We start from the raw sequence: 17,683 nt of genomic DNA, 5'->3' as shown, positions 1-17,683 counted from the left end.
ACTTCTACACCATAAAATAGTCAACATTGGTCCATGTTTTGGTATAGCCATCATATATAGAGGTACCCACCGATTTTAGGTATTTTGAGGAGTTTAGTTACATTTGTTTAGCAACAATTGTTTACCGAACTACATGTAATATGATATTTGAGGTTCCCAGTTGTCGAAAAACTTCTCCACCAAAAATTTTCAATAAAGATCCATATTTTGGTATAGCCAGATTTTCAACATTTTGATGGGTTTTCCTACATTTTTGAGGTTCTAATTTTGAGGGTTTTAGCTACATATTTTGACTGAACTAGCAGTAAATTGGCATTTGATGTTCCCTGCAGTCACAAAACTTACTCACCATAATTGTCATAATAGGTTCATGTTTAGGCATAGCGCTTACATAACGGTACCCCCGATTTGCGGTATTTTTTTGCTTTTTTTTTTTTTGTTTTGGCTACGTTTTTAACCGACCTATCTGTAATTTGACATTTTTGATTCTTAGGGGCCACAAAACTTCTTCACAAAAATGTTTCAGAATAGCTCCCATATGACGGTACCTCCCGATCTGCGGTACTTTGAGGGTTTTAACTGCATCGACTACCGTAATTTGACATTTGAGATTTTAAGTACTCCCAACACGTCTCTACTAAAAATTGTTGTGGTATAACCTCCATACTTCCAGATTTTCGGTATTTTGAGAACTTTAGCTACAACACTTCTTCATCAATAATTGTCAACAAAGGACTTAGTAACCTTAGCTTTAGCTACACTTTTTGACCGAACTACCTGTTATCGGACATTTAAGATTCCCAGTGGTCAAAAAACTTCTACACCAAAAGTTGTCAACATAGGTCCCGATTTTCGGTATTTTGAGAAGGTTAGCTGCAATTTTTAACTGAACTAACTATAGTTGTAGTCTACGCCAAAAATGTTCAACATAGGTTCACGTTTTACAATACCCCCCAATAGCCAAAAAACTTCTAAACCAAACATTGCCAGCATTGGTCAGCACTTTGATATAGGCCTCATATAACAGTGCCGGTAGATTGAAAACATTTTCAATTTATCATCATCATCATTATCACACCAAAAAGGCTGAAATTTGGTACTTAGTCTTCGTTGGTACAAAACTTTTCCCCAGAAATTTTTCGTTATAGGTCCACTCCTTCATATAGGCCTCATAGAACGGTAACTCCCGATTTTCAGTATTTTGAAGATTGGGGCCACAATAATCCATCGAAATGGCTCAGATTTTTATCATTTGATCTTCATTGATGATGAATATGAAATTTGTCGGTATAGGTCCACGGTCTCATATAGCCCCCATAGAAAGGTACCACCCGATTTTCGGTATTTTAAAGGTTTTTGTCTCATCATCACGCCGAAATGGCTGAAATTTGGTACTTAGTCATCGTTGCGTGTATAAAACATTCTCCCAGAAATTTGTCGGTATAGGTTCACTCCTTCATATAGCCACCATAGAACGGTACCTCCCGATTTTCGGTATTTTGAAGGTTGTGGCCACAATAATCCACCGAAATGGCTGAAATTTGGCATTTGGTCTTCAATTGGGGTATTACACCTTCCATATGAAATTTGTCGGTACAGGTCCACGTTTTGATATAGCCCCCATAGAACAATGCCACCCGATTTTCGATATTTTGAAGGTTTTAGCCTCATTATCACACCGAAATGGCTGAAATTTGGTACTTGGTCTTCGATGGGGGTACAAAACTTTCACCCATTAATTTGTCGGTATAGGTCCATTCACTTGGAGCATTAAAATTTCTATATGAAATTTGTCGGTATAGGTCCACGGCCTCATATAGCCCCCATAGAACGGTTCCTCCCGATTTTAGGTATTTTGTAGGTCTTGGCCGCAGCAATCCACAAAAATGGCTGAAATTTGGTATTTAGTATTTGTTGTAAGTATATGCCTCTCTGATTGAAATTCAGCGGTATAGGTCCACGTTTCGGTGTAGCTCCCGTAGAACGATACCTCCCGATTTTCGTAATTCTGAGGGTTGTGACGTTATAAAATATTCACAGAAGAGAATTATCAGTATAGGTCCGTGGGTTCTTATATCTCCCATAGAAGCGTACCTCCTGATTTTCGGTATTTTGAAGGTTTTACCGAAATATCGAAAATTTGGTCTTCTTTGAGTCTAAAAACATTCCTCCAGAATTCTGTGGGTATAGATCGACGATTTGATATAGCCCCATGGTACGGTACCTCCAGAATTTCGGTATTTTAAGAGTTAGTCTTCTTGATAAACGAAATAATTGTTTCATTTAACTTCAATGCAACTCGTGCTGCAGGGTATAAGAAGTTGTTGTTTTTTTATTTCAAAGTAGATAATAATTTCACAAAAAGTTGACATTAAGTTGGCCTTTCGTTTAACCAATTGTTTATATGAATTCCCTTCGCTCATTTACTCTTAGACGCTTATAGGGACTATATTTACAGTGGTAGTATTTTACTATACATACATATTTTCCATACTTCACCAATTTGACAGCATACACTAGTTATCTAGCTGCTTATGATCAGTTAAATTCAAACATGTTTGACAACTTCAAATGTCGACCTGTCTGGTCTGGCCAACTCTATAACTTAACTTGATGACGGTACTAACCAAGTTTGGTAATGTTATTGTCATTGTTGTTAACGATATTGTTTGTCAAGTACACATCTTTTGTGCGATTGGCAACTGTGTGTACGAGTATATCGTCGAAGTTTACAAGTACATTTCAATGACTGTCACCTACACACATTAGACGCGATAGACTGTGATATGTATACACATGTGGGGTTGTATGAATAAGATACAATGTCTTAAAGTGATGGTTACATTTTGACACAAGTTACAAGTTAACAAACAATTTGAGAAAATGACGTGATTTGAATACGCTTGGCGTATACAAAGAAGGATAAGTTCAAAGTGAGAGATTATAGGTTGTGTTTATTTTGTTTCAGAAGCTATTTTGAAGTAACTAAGGAAGAAGCATAATTGTTTGTCAAGGAAAATGTTGCATAAGGTCTATGTGGATATTTGTTATGTTGTCTTGACAAAAAACAAATGAATAAGACCAGGAAAAGTTACGGGTTTTAACAGAGGTAAATTTTATCAAAATTGCTGGGCCTTTATTTTTGTTAAAAATTGTATTTTTTATAGAATTTGTCTCGGTCTTTTCTGAGGAAAAAGGTATCCCGTGTAAAGCTAATTTTCAAAATATTCATTGCCTTTTCCTTATGTACATAAATGTACATACGAATGCATGTATGTGTGCTTAAATATTACCCTACAATGGTACCCCACAGTGCCCATTGAGTTTCTTATAATCCCTCGTCTACAAAGCTTTGCTGATTTAGCAAATCGAAGTGAAATAAAGTCGAACTGCCAAACAACCAAAGAATCAATTGTTATTAGCACGCAACGACAGTTACAAATACAACAAATAAAAAGAATATATCCAATAAATGCCAAGGGTTGCGGGTATAGCAACAACAATTGTGGAAAACGAACGAAATCCAAAGCTAACAAATATCCAAGGAAGTGACAGTTGTACAAAAGTAATGTACAATTCAAATGCTATTCATTTGTACACATTCATGTGTGCTACAATATTTTATTATTTGAGCATACACATTTATTTGAACATTTCATATGTATGACCGACCGATATCTCTCCCCCTCCCCAGCATATGTGCGGGGGAATTGCTAATGCTCGAATTTGTATTGCAATAAAATTTTATTGATTTCATCCTTCCTGCTGTTGCTGCTGATGTCGCCTCATGGCACATTGTGTGGCATGTTCGTATATATATACATATATGTTAATGCCCCTAGGCCGTAAAGCAGTATTATTTCGTTTTTAACTTACCACCTATTTTCCAATATTATTAAATTTTAAAGCAGCGAAACAGCTTGTTGTATTTCTATGTGAAGATTTTTTTGCCACCCAAAATGCCAATATAAATTCATTTTGATTTTTATTGCAATAAGGACATAGATTTCATTTGGTTTTATACTTTGCTACAGCTGAGGATTTGGGAAACACAGTTTTGTAATCTATATTAGGGAATCGTTTTGAAGAAGCGAAAACATGCCTTTGGGAGAAACGAGGCTATAGTTATTTTTACGAGATTTAAATGCAAATGCTGACTATAGTCAGTGTTAACTGTTACAGCTAGTAACGAAAGATTAATTAGAAATGTTAGAAATGAAATGAGACAAGCTTTACTTTAATTGTCACTTCTTTGCTTATTATTTGTTAGTAAAACAGAGATTAATAGAGGCAAAAGTCAAAATAATTGTTCATATCTGTCCGACAAAAACTTATTGACCAACAAGTGTGCACATAGGCCCATGTTTAGGTGTTGCCTTAGATTCAGCAATTTTCTCAGTTTTTACCTACATTTTCTATATTAGCTATACCTACTTTGGAATTTAGTTTACCCAGTGGTAAAAAACGTCTGCATCCAAAATTGTGAATATAGGATAGATCACCCATATAACGGCCTACTCGATTTAATCTGCATTTCCGGCCCAATTTTTCTGTAACTTTTAATTACGATTTCCAGTGGTCAGATAATTTTTCCACAACAAATTGTCGATGTTGGTACATTCGTAACAGAAACAACAAAATATGGGTTATGCTCGAACTTTTTTAACCTCCACTATGAAATATTCTGAAATAATATGTACAAATTATTTTTTTTCTGTTACGAAAGTACCAATGCCCACAAATTTAGGTGGATTAATTTTTTGACAACTGGCAAACCCAAATACCTTATAATACAGATAAAAAATTAAAGATAAATGAAAATAGGTTCAAAATTTGTATACCCTTAGCCTTTAGGATTAAAAGGGAATATACACTTTAATACGAGCAAAATGTTCCTCATGGAAACAATGGATTTAGACCCAAAAAAAATCCTGAAGTCGGAATCTTTGTCGATAATTTTTGGTGAAGTTTTAAATGCCAAATTATAGTTAATTCGGACTATTCTAATATTCTAATACCTTGACCTTTGTCCACAATTTTTGGCGTAGATTTTTTGCCCTCTTTAAAAATTATAGCTAATTCGGTCTGAAAATTTAGCAACGAAGTACCTGAAAACGGGCGATACCACTAACCTGGTATAGCCTATCGATATAGCCTATCGACTTACTTCACGTGCCTGCAAACAAAAAAGGCATCTTCCCTATGGGGGCTATATTAAGGCGTGGACCTGTAAGGACAGATCTCGAACGGAAAATTTTATACTACCAACTAATATTGAATCCACAACCTTCAAAATACCGAAAATTGGGATATACCGTTCTATGGGCGCTATATGAAGGCGCGGACTATACCGACAAATTTAGAAGGGAAAGTCGAATACCTCCTATGAAGACTAAATACCACATTTCAACCACTTCGGTGTAATATTGAAGCCACAACCTTCAAAATACCGAATATCGAGAGGTACCCTTTTATGCGGGCAATATGAAGGCATGGACCTACATACATATACCTACAACTTACATGTGGAAATTGTTGCACCCCCCATCGAGGACTAAATACCATTCTCCAGTCATTTGGAGGTCATAACCTTCAATATACCAAAACTCGGAATATACCTTTGTATAGGGTCTATATTGAGGCGTGGACCTTTACCGACACATTTCTGGGGGAAAGTTTTATACTACTAACGAAGACTAAATACCAAATTTCAGCCATTTCGGAGGACCATTGAGGCCACAATCTTCAAAATTCTGAAATCGGGAGGTACCGTTCTATGGGGGCTATATGAAGTCGTAAAGTTGTATACCCCCAATACATACTAAATACCAAATTTCAGCCATTTCGGTGGAGTATTGAGGCCAAAACCTTCAAAATACCGTTCTATGGGGGCTATATGAAGACGTGGACATATACCTAACAATTTCTGGGGAAAGTTTTATACCGCCAACGAAGACTACGTACCAAATTTCAGCAATTTCGGTGTGATACTGAGGTTAAAATCGTCAAAATACCGAAAATCGGGTGGTATCGTTCTATGGGGGCTATATAAACACGTGGAACCATATAGCCTATACGCAATACAAAACATTCTAGGAGTAATATAAACTTCTATACCTAATTACAAAGCTCTATCTAAAAATTGCAAGCTGTATCCTGATTTCAACAGACAGGCGGACGGACAGACGGATATGCTTATATCGACTTAGAATTTTACCCTGATTAAGAATATACATATATACTTTTTGTGGTCTCCGATGAATTTTTCTATGTGTTACAAACTGAATGAGAAATTTTATTACACCCTCCATATTATAGTGGAGGGTATAAAATGCGTACAGCGTTCATTTAAACGTTTCGTTAGTTACAACTTTTTCTTTTAGTCTTAACCTATTTTGCAACATTTAACTGCATTATTTTGTTTAGGTACCACTTAGGTACCCATTGTCATCATAGGCGCAAAAAGTAATAACAAACTAAGGCGTGTTTCAGTCGTAACCTACTTAAACTTTCTGTATCCCATTTCACGTCTCTAATCACTTAAATATCCCCACCTGTTTCGAAAATGCTCCTAATTATTTTCTGGAGACTTATTGCCACATCTCTATAGTTCACATACCTTTACCGAAGGGGAAGGGGTGTGCTTCAATTTGACCACAACTCATTTGCTGCCATTAAACACTTCACATATAAATAGTTTAGCCACTCCCTCCCACTTTGGAGACTAGTAATTGTCTCCTAAGTGCAGTTTATTTTAAAAATGTAAAGTATCCCATTTTCCGTAAGCTGTCATTTCGTCGCACTTCAAGTACACAAATGAATCCAATTAGCTAACGTAAACTGGTAAACATGCTAAAATAACACTTTAAGAGTTGAAGTTTGTTAGGGAAGGTGGCTTCAAGTGATGTTGAAGCGTTCAAATAAAACTGAAAAACTACATTTGCCAAAAATTTATTTTTTACAACATGCATGTGTCACAGCAGCTAGCAACAACGAGAGGTGTTATTTTTGTCATGTGCCACAATGGGAAAATGTTAAAGTAACAATGTTGCCATTTCACGCTTATATATTTATACCAATATTTTCCGTGAAAATAGATTGATATTGTTAAAGCGCTTTTTAAGCAGAAGGTCTGCTTTCTTTAAAATTAAGACGCAAAAGTATGAGTTAACAAGTAAAAAGTTCAATCGGCTTTGCCGACAGAGATATACCCTCGGCCTATGTGAATTGAAACTTTAATCTACGGAGGGATCGAATGTATTTAGGTTCTTTTAAAAATTTTTGCCCATTTGAGCTTTGCGATATAAATGTGGATTAGGATTAAAGTTCAAAAATGTTGCGGAGGAGGTACTTAAAGGAATGGATCGACATAGTACATTATGGAAGTGGATCTTATTTTTGGAGTCATATCATTTCGATAGATATCGCGCCCATAATTCATTTCAGTGGGTCATCATTGGGACCAGTGTGCCAGCAAGCATGGACTTGTCTACGGGTAATATAATATCGCTATAAACAGGTCCACAACGAAGAGCATCGGTATACATTTTGAAAAGATCTTCGAAAGGATCCTAAACTGCACTTAGACACAAATGTTGAACTTTGGTGGGGGAAGTACCCCAAGGAGAGGACCATTATTGACCAGTTAATCCAAAGTCCAAATTGGTTGCCCCGTTCAAGAGGAATCGTGCATACCTTTTTATTGGCATTTTTCAAATATTGGGGGGAACCGGTATTGCCCATCTTCGAACTGAAACTAAGTTTGGACAAAATATGACGAAGGCAAAATTTTGAACCAAATCCGTTGATTCGTTCGAGAGCTATCGTGCTCTCAAGCAATTACATATTTTTTAATTTAATTTTATTAAAAACACGGTACCCAGCCCACAGGGCCAAACGGTTCCAAATACAACAATAAAGTTACTACTCCGAACATATGGTGCCATGGGGGGCTTTTACACTCTTCGGGCTGTTTGCTCAATAAGTATGGAATTGCCCCTAAAAATACTTTTACCGTCGTAATTGAGGCAGCAAACGCAAGTTGTTTCAAGAAATCAAAGTGATTCGAGGGCAGGTCTTAAAGTGAACTTATCCGAAACTTTGTGTGGGAGGTACCCGAAGGAGTGGACAAATATAGTCCATATTCGAACCTGCTCTATATCTGGTAGATATATTAGGATGTGTAAAGTATGGATCAAATCGGACACTCTCTTCAAGAATTATCGTGTGCACAAAATTTCTAAACATTTTCGAACTTTTGTGGAGGACGTACCTGAAGGAGTGGACCGAAATTTGGACAAAATATTTACTTAGGTGTCTCTGCTTGCGCACAGAACATTTGTTCCATAAGCCGAACTGAAGATAGATTTCCATTTTCCCCGATCTCTAGCATTTTCTTCCCAGTTAGTTGGAATACCACGATCTTCGATGTCATCTTTCACCTGTTCTTTCCATCGAGTCTTGGTCTACCAGCTTTTCGTTTACCGCCTTGTGGCTTCTGTGCATACGCCTTGTGGCTTCTGTGCATATGACAAGACCAAGCCAACGCAATCGTTGTAACTTAATACGCTTAACTATGTCGATGTCAGTATATACCTGTATGACTTAAGTTTCACGAAAGATGGCCTTGTTTCTAAACTGCTTACTTAGTCCAAAGTAGCATCTATTTACCAATATTATTCGTCTCCTTATTTCAGAATTGATGTTATTTGTTTTATTTATGGCGGTGCCGAGGTAGATGAAGTCGTTAGCAACCTCAAAATTATATGTGCAAATTCCACAGTTGGTCTGGTTTCAGTTGATGCATTGCGCGTCGATACAATCAATTTTGTCTTATCTCCGTTCACTGCCATCCCTACTCTAGCAGATTCTTCTTCTATTCTTATAAAACTGTTAATCACTGTTTGTTACGATCGACCTATGATGTCGATGTCGTCGGCATAAGCGAGTAGCATGTGGTTCTTATTGTATATCGTGCCATTTCTGCTTGCCTCAGTATCTCGTATGATTTTTTCCAACAGTATGTTGAATAGCTCACATTAAGCCTATTTTGGTGGTGAACTCCTCAGAGAGGTTCCTCCCTATTTTAACTGATGATCGCGTGTTTGTTAGCGTCATCTTGCAAAGTGGTATCAGCATTGCGGTGATACCAAACCCAGTCATGGCTTGATATACTTTTGTTCGTAATGGACTGTCAAAGGCAGCCTTGTAGTCGACAAAAAGATGGTAGATCTGTTTCTCTCGAGTTTTTTTCCAGTATTTGCCTTAAGGTGAAAATCTGGTCAATGGTGGACCATTATATCGTTGGCTATTGGCTTTAGTCGTTCACATAGTATACTGGATATAACTTTATAGGCGATGGGGAGCAGACTTATGCCTCTTTAATTGGAACATACAGTCTTACCTCCTTTTTTATGCACTGGGCACAGGATACTCATGTTACAGTGATTGTCTCCTGGGATTGCAGCTTTCCGATGTCCAGCTTTCTCGCGTATATTATTCGCTACGTTCAGCAGCGTGCGTGCCTTGGCTGCAACATGGTAGATATCCGAGTCGATGTTTGCTCCTCGAAATGATCTCACGTCCAGCACACACGACGCATGCCTTTCATCTATCACAACATGATCAATTTGGTTTCTTCGTTTATGATCTGGTGACTTCCATGTGGCCATGTGTATATAGGGATTTCTAAACTTGGTGCTGCTACTTACCACGTTCCTGGCAGCTGCGAAATCAATCAGGATAAATACCGACTGTGCCGTCAAAGATATTCTCCTTTCCAATTTTGTCATTAAAGTCAACTAGAATGATTTTAATGTAATGGGTAGTGCATCGATCATACGTTTTTTCATGTCGCTCGTAGAAAATATCTTTGGGCACAGATTAAGAATATAGCTTTTATCCGAATTGTTGCTAGTCTTTCATCTACTGGAGCCTCTGGCTAACTACAAATCCACAGCCAAATTCGCGTCTGGTATCATGTCAGGTATGGTATAATACGCTACTTTTAGGTATTGGTTGCATAGTTTTCTGTTTTGTCCATCGTATTTCTTGTATGGCAGTGATGTCGGTATTGTACTCATGAAGTACATTCGCTAGTGCGCGAAATGCACCATCTGACTTTAGTGTTCGTAGATTCCATGTAAAGATTCGCAGATCATGGGCCTTAAAAAGTTTGCGGGGGTCGTCATCATTTGGGGGTTTGTTTCTCTTTTCCTTTATTTTTTCATGGTAGTTGGATTTTTTATAAGGGAGGTTTACCAACCCTCGTCCTTTCTCATCCGAACTTGGGACCGGCAATGACCATTGGACAAAATATTACGAAAGCCAAATTTTGGACCGACCGGACCACTACACATGGTGTCATAGGGGGTTTGCACCTTTCAGGCTATTTTCTCAGGAAGTATGGTTTTGCCCCTGATGAAAATTGAATGGAAGAAATGGTGGGCAGTGAATACAAGTTGTTATAACAAAGCGATAAGAGAGCTGCTCCTAAACTGAACTATTCCGAAATTGTGTGTGGGAGGTACCCGAAGCAGTGGACCTATTGAGTCCATATTGACACCTCATCTACGCCTGCTAAAAATTTTACGATGTGCAAATGGTTATGGTGCGCACAAATTTTCTGAACATTTTCGTGGGGGAGGTACCGGAAGGAGTGGAGCAATATAATCCATCTTCGAACTTAAACTAATTTTGGACAAAATATTACGAAAGCCAAATTTGGACCGAATCGGTTGATCCGTTCGAGAGTTATCGTGCGCTCCAACCAGCCAGACAGACAGATAGACGGACGGACATGAAAAAATCAACTCCAAATTGTCTGAAACGGATTTCGGGTCTACAACCATTATTTCGATGTGGCACATTTTGCCCGTATGAAAGTGTATATACCCTCGTAAGCATAAATGCTGAGGGTATAAAAACACCGAAATTATAAGCATTTTAATTTTACCGATTTTTTTCGTAATTTTTTCGTTTTGTGAATTGCAGAATTCCACTACAAATTTACCCAGTTTCCGACCATTTTCTGATTGGAAAAATGTACCAAAAACATGTCATTGTAAACAATCCCAAAAATAAATGTTCCTTACATTCACAAAAATACAAATAAATGCACACTCAGCACTTTCATTGCTAGTCATTGACTGATGTGCCAAGTACCATTCCTTGCCAAATAATGGATGAATGCTATCCTGATATTCATTTTACACCGAAATGAACCTGCCACAGCAAACTCGTCATCGTATAGTATATCACTGTTACACTTGAGGTATTGAGGTGTCATTTTGTTGTTTATTTATTTGTCTACTTGTTAGTATTTTTTGTGCAAACATATGCAATTTTGTGTTACAGATGAACAACTCTAATCGAACTTCTGGAAAAAAACGATACATATATATAAAAGTATTTCAACGACGTATATTCATTGACTTTTTATATGATTCCAAATAAGAGCAACGGGTTAAGAAAACCAACATATACGTACATATATGGTAACAAGTACTACTTTCTGTATCTGAGTGCTGACTAATATTGTGGCTATGATGACGAGATTGATGCTATAGAGATAGTATGAAAATTTTCATTACTATGTTATCACAACTTAGGGGGGTAAATGATGATATCTTTTTACTTTCAACAATATTTCGATTAAAAGATGGGGTTTTCTAAAGAAAAAAATTATTCATATTTAATTTTTACTCAAGACTACTTAACGAATCTATTTTAGATTGTCTATAATTTGTATTTTTAGGTTTCATTATATTTTTAGAATCTTCAATCTATTTAGAAAATAAATATTTTTAAAATGTTCGTTTTAAACTTACCTTTATTTCATGTATAAATTCGGTTTCGTCCAGCAAATTAATGCGTACGGGCATAATACGTGACGGTCGACATAGGCAATGCATTTTCTTCACTTTATCTCTACTTATTTTTCTTTGTTGAAAATTTACACTTCAATAATATCAGAGTAAATAAACTCTGATGGCACAAAACACTTAGATTTTATAGACAACTTTAGTTAATTTAAACATTTCAAAGTTTTTTTTGCACAACACTTACGATAAAATTCAAATATTTCTTATTATTTTGCTTTGTATGTGAACTTTTGTATTCTATATTTATATTTTTTTTGTTTTTTTTTTTTGATGTTTCGTTGTTTTATTGATTGATTTTATTAATATTCAGCAATTGTGAGGGGGCATCGGTTCAGTTTTTATTTATCCGTTATTTAATATTGTTTGGGGATCTGAAAGTAAAATTTAAAGAGGTTAATTCATATTAATAATCTGATATTTAATATAAATACCAGAAAAAATAATACTTAAAATTTGCATAGAAAGAAGTTTTTTGTGAATTCCTAAAATTCACAGTTGAAAAATACTGTTAAATTGAAATACTTTAAAATTAAAATACAAATGTTGGAAAATCGTCATGATCAAGTCAGATGGGGTCGAAAATTTTGTTACGAAATTAGTTTCAACTTAGCCCTAAAAGACTCGGATACACTTATATCACGTCTTATAATGCTTTTTATACCCTCGACTATATATAGTAAGAAGGGTATATTAAGTTTGTTTTTCTGTTTGTAAGGCATTGATATATAAATTTGCTACCCTATAAGGTACATATATATTCTTGATCAGTTAGGGGAGTTGCCGTTTTTATTTGGAATGACGACTTCTATTTTGCTTTTCAAAATAGTCAGGCTTAATCCTATAGTCGTTGTTTTAATATTTTATTAAAACAACTTTAATTTATTAGTGGGAAAAAATTGGCGATTTACCAAGGTTTAGGCAGGGAAGACTATAGTTTCGGATCTCGCCACAGATCCTCATCAGTTGCCTTGTTTCTTGTTTTTCAACAAGACTTTTAATACTCAACAACTTTTAATACTCATCTTTTATACTCAAGCGAGCAATTGACTCTTAGCCCAGTCAAAATAGACATGCGTATAAGGGGGAAATAGCAAAAATTCCCACAGAGCTGAATTTTGGTGAACGGCTAGGGTTCACCATTAGAAGTAACGTCCTAAAAGTCCCCATCGATCACATATGTGCAAAACAAGTTATTCGGGGTCAAGGGTCATTTTTGGAGGCATTATTCAGTTTTTTTTTTAATTTTTCTCAAAAGCGGTAAGACTTAGCAAAAGCCAGCTAAGGTAAAATTTGTAGATTTAATAATTGTCTACAAGAATGGTCTTTATAATTTTTAAAAAAGACTTATCATTTTCGAGATATCGCGATCTAAATTCAAATAAAATAATAGCCGCTTAAGTACATTATGAGGTGAACCGGTTAAAGTAACAACACTATGTGTTAGGTACTTCCATAAGCTTTCAAACGATATCCACTTTGCAGTAATCTGTTCTGTAGAACCGGGTCTAACCCGGTTTTTAAATTTGGCCTTTCGGGTCTAATAACCGGCGAACCGGATCCGCAGCCCTTGAAAATTATACATTTCCGTAATCAGCGCAACAAACCCTATCTTCGGACAAAACTTGAAAAAAATCGGAGAGTTTTCGTTGGAGTCGTTCCCGTTGAGCTTTCATAACACATGTGGGTTAAATGGGCTATTTTTGAATAAAATGACACTAACATTGAATAACTCTACTAAACACCCTCCGATTTTGTTGGATTTTTTTTAAAAGATAGGTATAATTTCTCTCTTCAAGAAAATATATATTTTTTGGGTGGACAGACCCGGTTACTTCGCTTATTTTAGCCGGTTCGTCTGAATATGTGCATATTTCAAATAAGTCCATGTTTTGGAATAGCCCCCCTATAACGGTACCTCCCGACTTTCGGTATTTCGAGGACTTTAGCTAAAATTTTTGATCCTGTAATTTGACGTTTGAGGTTCCCAGCGGTCACAAAACTTCTCCACCAATAATTGTCAAAATAGGTTAATGGTTTGGTATAGCCTCCATATAACAGTACTTACCGATTTTCGGTATTTTGAGGATTTCAGGTACAATTTTTAACCGAACTAACTGTAACTTGACAGTTGAGGTTCCAAGCGGTTACACAATATCTCCTCCAAAAAAATTGTCAACATAGGTCCATGTTTTGGTAAAGCCCCATATAATGGTACCTCCCGATTTTCGGAATTTTGAAGATTTTATCTACATTTTATGGGCGAACTACCTGCAATTTGACGTTTAAAGTTGCCAATAGTCACGAAACTTCTCAACGAGAAATTGTCGATATAGGTCCATGTTTGGATATACATAGCTCCCATGTAGAGGTATATCCCGGTTTTCTTATATTTTGAGGATTTTAACTATATTTTTGATCGAGTGTTCATAAATTTGCTCCACCAAAACTGTCGATATCTTGAGGATTTTATCTGCAATTTTTAATCGAACCTGCTGTTTTTGCCGTTTGATGTTCATAGCGGTCACAAAACCTCTCCACTAAAAATTGCCAATACAGGTCAATATTTATACCCTACACCACTATGTGGGGAGGGTATTATAAGTTGGTTTTGGCCAAAAAGTTTGTAACGTATCGAAATAATGGTCGTAGACCCATACTTATATATACCAAAATGAATGTCTCGACGAGCTGAGTCGATCTGGCTATGTGTGTCCGTCCGTCAGTCCGTCCGTCCGTCCGTCTGTCCGTCTGTCCATCTAAACCTTGTAATCACGCTACAGGTCGCAATTTTGATCGGATCGTCACGAAATTTTGCATGTTGATGGGGGTCCCGGAGGGGAAGAAGCCTATTGATTTTGGTGATAGTCGGATAATATTTAGGGGTCGGAAAGGGCAAATAACTTAGGTGGATAAAAAGACAACGTTTTTTTCCAAACCGAATATCCCAGCTTCTATATGGGGTATAACAAAAGCAAAACCTGACAATTAAAGTAGAAAATATCACCTTTCTAATGATGTAAAGTAGGTGCTCGTAGGTGATCAAACAACGAAGATATCACAATAGTAGCCAATAAAACCCCAATTTTAATTTTTGCTATTTTAATTATATTGACGAATATCACAGCTTTAGTTGTAAACTTTCCAAAAGCAAAGCCTGACTATGAAAGTAGAAGATCCCGTCTTTACAATGATGCAAACTAGGTCGGCGTAGGTAACCAAATGACGGAGATATCGCAATAGTCGGTAATACATCCCATTTTTCAATTTTTTTGGAAATCAAGCTACAGGTCGCAATTTCGATCGGATCATCACGAAAATTTGAGGGTTAATGGGGGTCTCACAGATGAAGAAGCCTATTGATTTTGGTGATGGTCGGATTATATTTAGGGGTCGGAATGGGCAAACACTTATTTGGAGAAAAGTCAACATTTTATTTCAAAGCCAATATCTCTGTTTCTTTAAGAAGTATATCAAAAGCAAAACTAGGCAAGGAAACTACAAAATATCACCTTTACAACGATGTAAAATAGGTTGTCGTAGGTGGTTAAATAGCAGAGATATGGCAATAGTCGATAATGCATCCCATTTTCCGATTTTTTTGTAATCACGCTACAGGTCGCAATTTTGATCGGATCGTCACGAAATTTTGGGGGTAAATGGGAGTCCCACAGAGGAAGAAGCCTACTGATTTTAATGATGGTCGGATAATATTCAGGGGTCGGAATGGGCAAAAACTTATTTAGAGAAAAGGTCAACGTTTTATTTCAAAGCCAATATCTCTGTTTCTTTTAGAGGTATATCTAAAGCAAAGCCTAGCAAGGAAAGTAGAAAATATCACATTTACAACAATGTAAAGTAGGTTGTCGTAGGTGGTCACATAGCAGAGATATGGCAATAGTCGATTATGCATCCCATTTTCCGATTTTTTTTGTAATCCCGCTACAGGTCGCAATTTTGATCGGATCATCACGAAATTTTGGGGGTAAATGGGAGTCCCACAGAGGAAGAAGCCTACTGATTTTAATGATGGTCGGATAATATTCAGGGGTCGGAATGGGCAAAAATTTATTCAGAGAAAAGATCTACGTTTTATTTCAAAGCCAGCGAAAAGCTTATTCCGACTCCTGAATACCGAAGATATTGCAAACCGAGATATTGCAAAATTCAGTAATAAACCCAATTTTTCCATTTTTTGTAATCACGCTACAAGTTGGAATTTTGATCGGATGGTGACGAAACTTTGGGGGTAGATGGGGGCCCCACAGAGGAAAAGGCTATTGATTTTGGTGATAGTCGGATAATATTTAGGGGTCGGAATGGGGAAAAACTCATTTGGAGACAAATTCAAAGTTTTATTCTTTTATTCTTCGGCTTCTAGTAGTGGTATTCCATCGGCAAAGCCTGTAAATGGAAGAAGAAAATATTACCTTTACATTTGTGTAAAGCAGGTTGGCGAAGGTGGGCAAACAAGGGAGATACCACAATAGTCGATAATGCATCGAATTCTTCCATTTTTTGAAATCAAGCTACAGGTCGTAATTTTGATCGGATGGTCACGAAATTTTGGTTGCTTATGGGGGTCCCAGAGAGAAAGAGGCATATTATTTTTGGTGGTAGTCGGATTATATTCCCTAAAAGAAATGTTTACCAGTGAAAAGCTTATGCACAGGGGTAGTGGTGTAGGGTATCACATGGTCGGCCCCATCCCGACTATAGCCTTTGCTCACTTGTTTTTTCATAATTTAAGTTGTTTTTATACCCTACACCACTATGTGGGGAGGGTATTATAAGTTGGTTTTGGCCAAAAAGTTTGTAACGTATCGAAATAATGGTCGTAGACCCATACTTATATATACCAAAATGAATGTCTCGACGAGCTGAGTCGATCTGGCTATGTGTGTCCGTCCGTCAGTCCGTCCGTCCGTCCGTCTGTCCGTCTGTCCGTCTGTCCATCTAAACCTTGTAATCACGCTACAGGTCGCAATTTTGATCGGATCGTCACGAAATTTTGCATGTTGATGGGGGTCCCGGAGGGGAAGAAGCCTATTGATTTTGGTGATAGTCGGATAATATTTAGGGGTCGGAAAGGGCAAATAACTTAGGTGGATAAAAAGACAACGTTTTTTTCCAAACCGAATATCCCAGCTTCTATATGGGGTATAACAAAAGCAAAACCTGACAATTAAAGTAGAAAATATCACCTTTCTAATGATGTAAAGTAGGTGCTCGTAGGTGATCAAACAACGAAGATATCACAATAGTAGCCAATAAAACCCCAATTTTAATTTTTGCTATTTTAATTATATTGACGAATATCACAGCTTTAGTTGTAAACTTTCCAAAAGCAAAGCCTGACTATGAAAGTAGAAGATCCCGTCTTTACAATGATGCAAACTAGGTCGGCGTAGGTAACCAAATGACGGAGATATCGCAATAGTCGGTAATACATCCCATTTTTCAATTTTTTTGGAAATCAAGCTACAGGTCGCAATTTCGATCGGATCATCACGAAAATTTGAGGGTTAATGGGGGTCTCACAGATGAAGAAGCCTATTGATTTTGGTGATGGTCGGATTATATTTAGGGGTCGGAATGGGCAAACACTTATTTGGAGAAAAGTCAACATTTTATTTCAAAGCCAATATCTCTGTTTCTTTAAGAAGTATATCAAAAGCAAAACTAGGCAAGGAAACTACAAAATATCACCTTTACAACGATGTAAAATAGGTTGTCGTAGGTGGTTAAATAGCAGAGATATGGCAATAGTCGATAATGCATCCCATTTTCCGATTTTTTTGTAA

General features: G+C 36.8%; 1 protein-coding gene across 4 annotated transcripts in view; it reads right to left on the bottom strand.

Moving 5' to 3' along the window:
* Positions 1 to 17,683, bottom strand: part of LOC141388803 (uncharacterized) — a 381,643-nt gene that overhangs the window by 190,294 nt on the left and 173,666 nt on the right. For all 4 annotated transcript variants that reach the window (XM_073959189.1, XM_073959190.1, XM_073959187.1 and 1 more), the window contains exon 3: positions 11,829 to 12,253. In XM_073959189.1, coding sequence (XP_073815290.1) covers positions 11,829 to 11,912 — 84 coding nt within the window. In that variant the 5' untranslated portion in view covers positions 11,913 to 12,253. The remainder of the gene's footprint in view (positions 1 to 11,828; positions 12,254 to 17,683) is intronic.

This window comes from Musca autumnalis, unplaced genomic scaffold (assembly GCF_047663935.1).
Source record: "Musca autumnalis isolate F117 unplaced genomic scaffold, ASM4766393v1 scaffold_1, whole genome shotgun sequence".
Classification (NCBI taxonomy): Eukaryota; Metazoa; Arthropoda; class Insecta; order Diptera; family Muscidae; genus Musca; species Musca autumnalis.
This window is presented reverse-complemented; position numbering and strand designations above follow the sequence as displayed.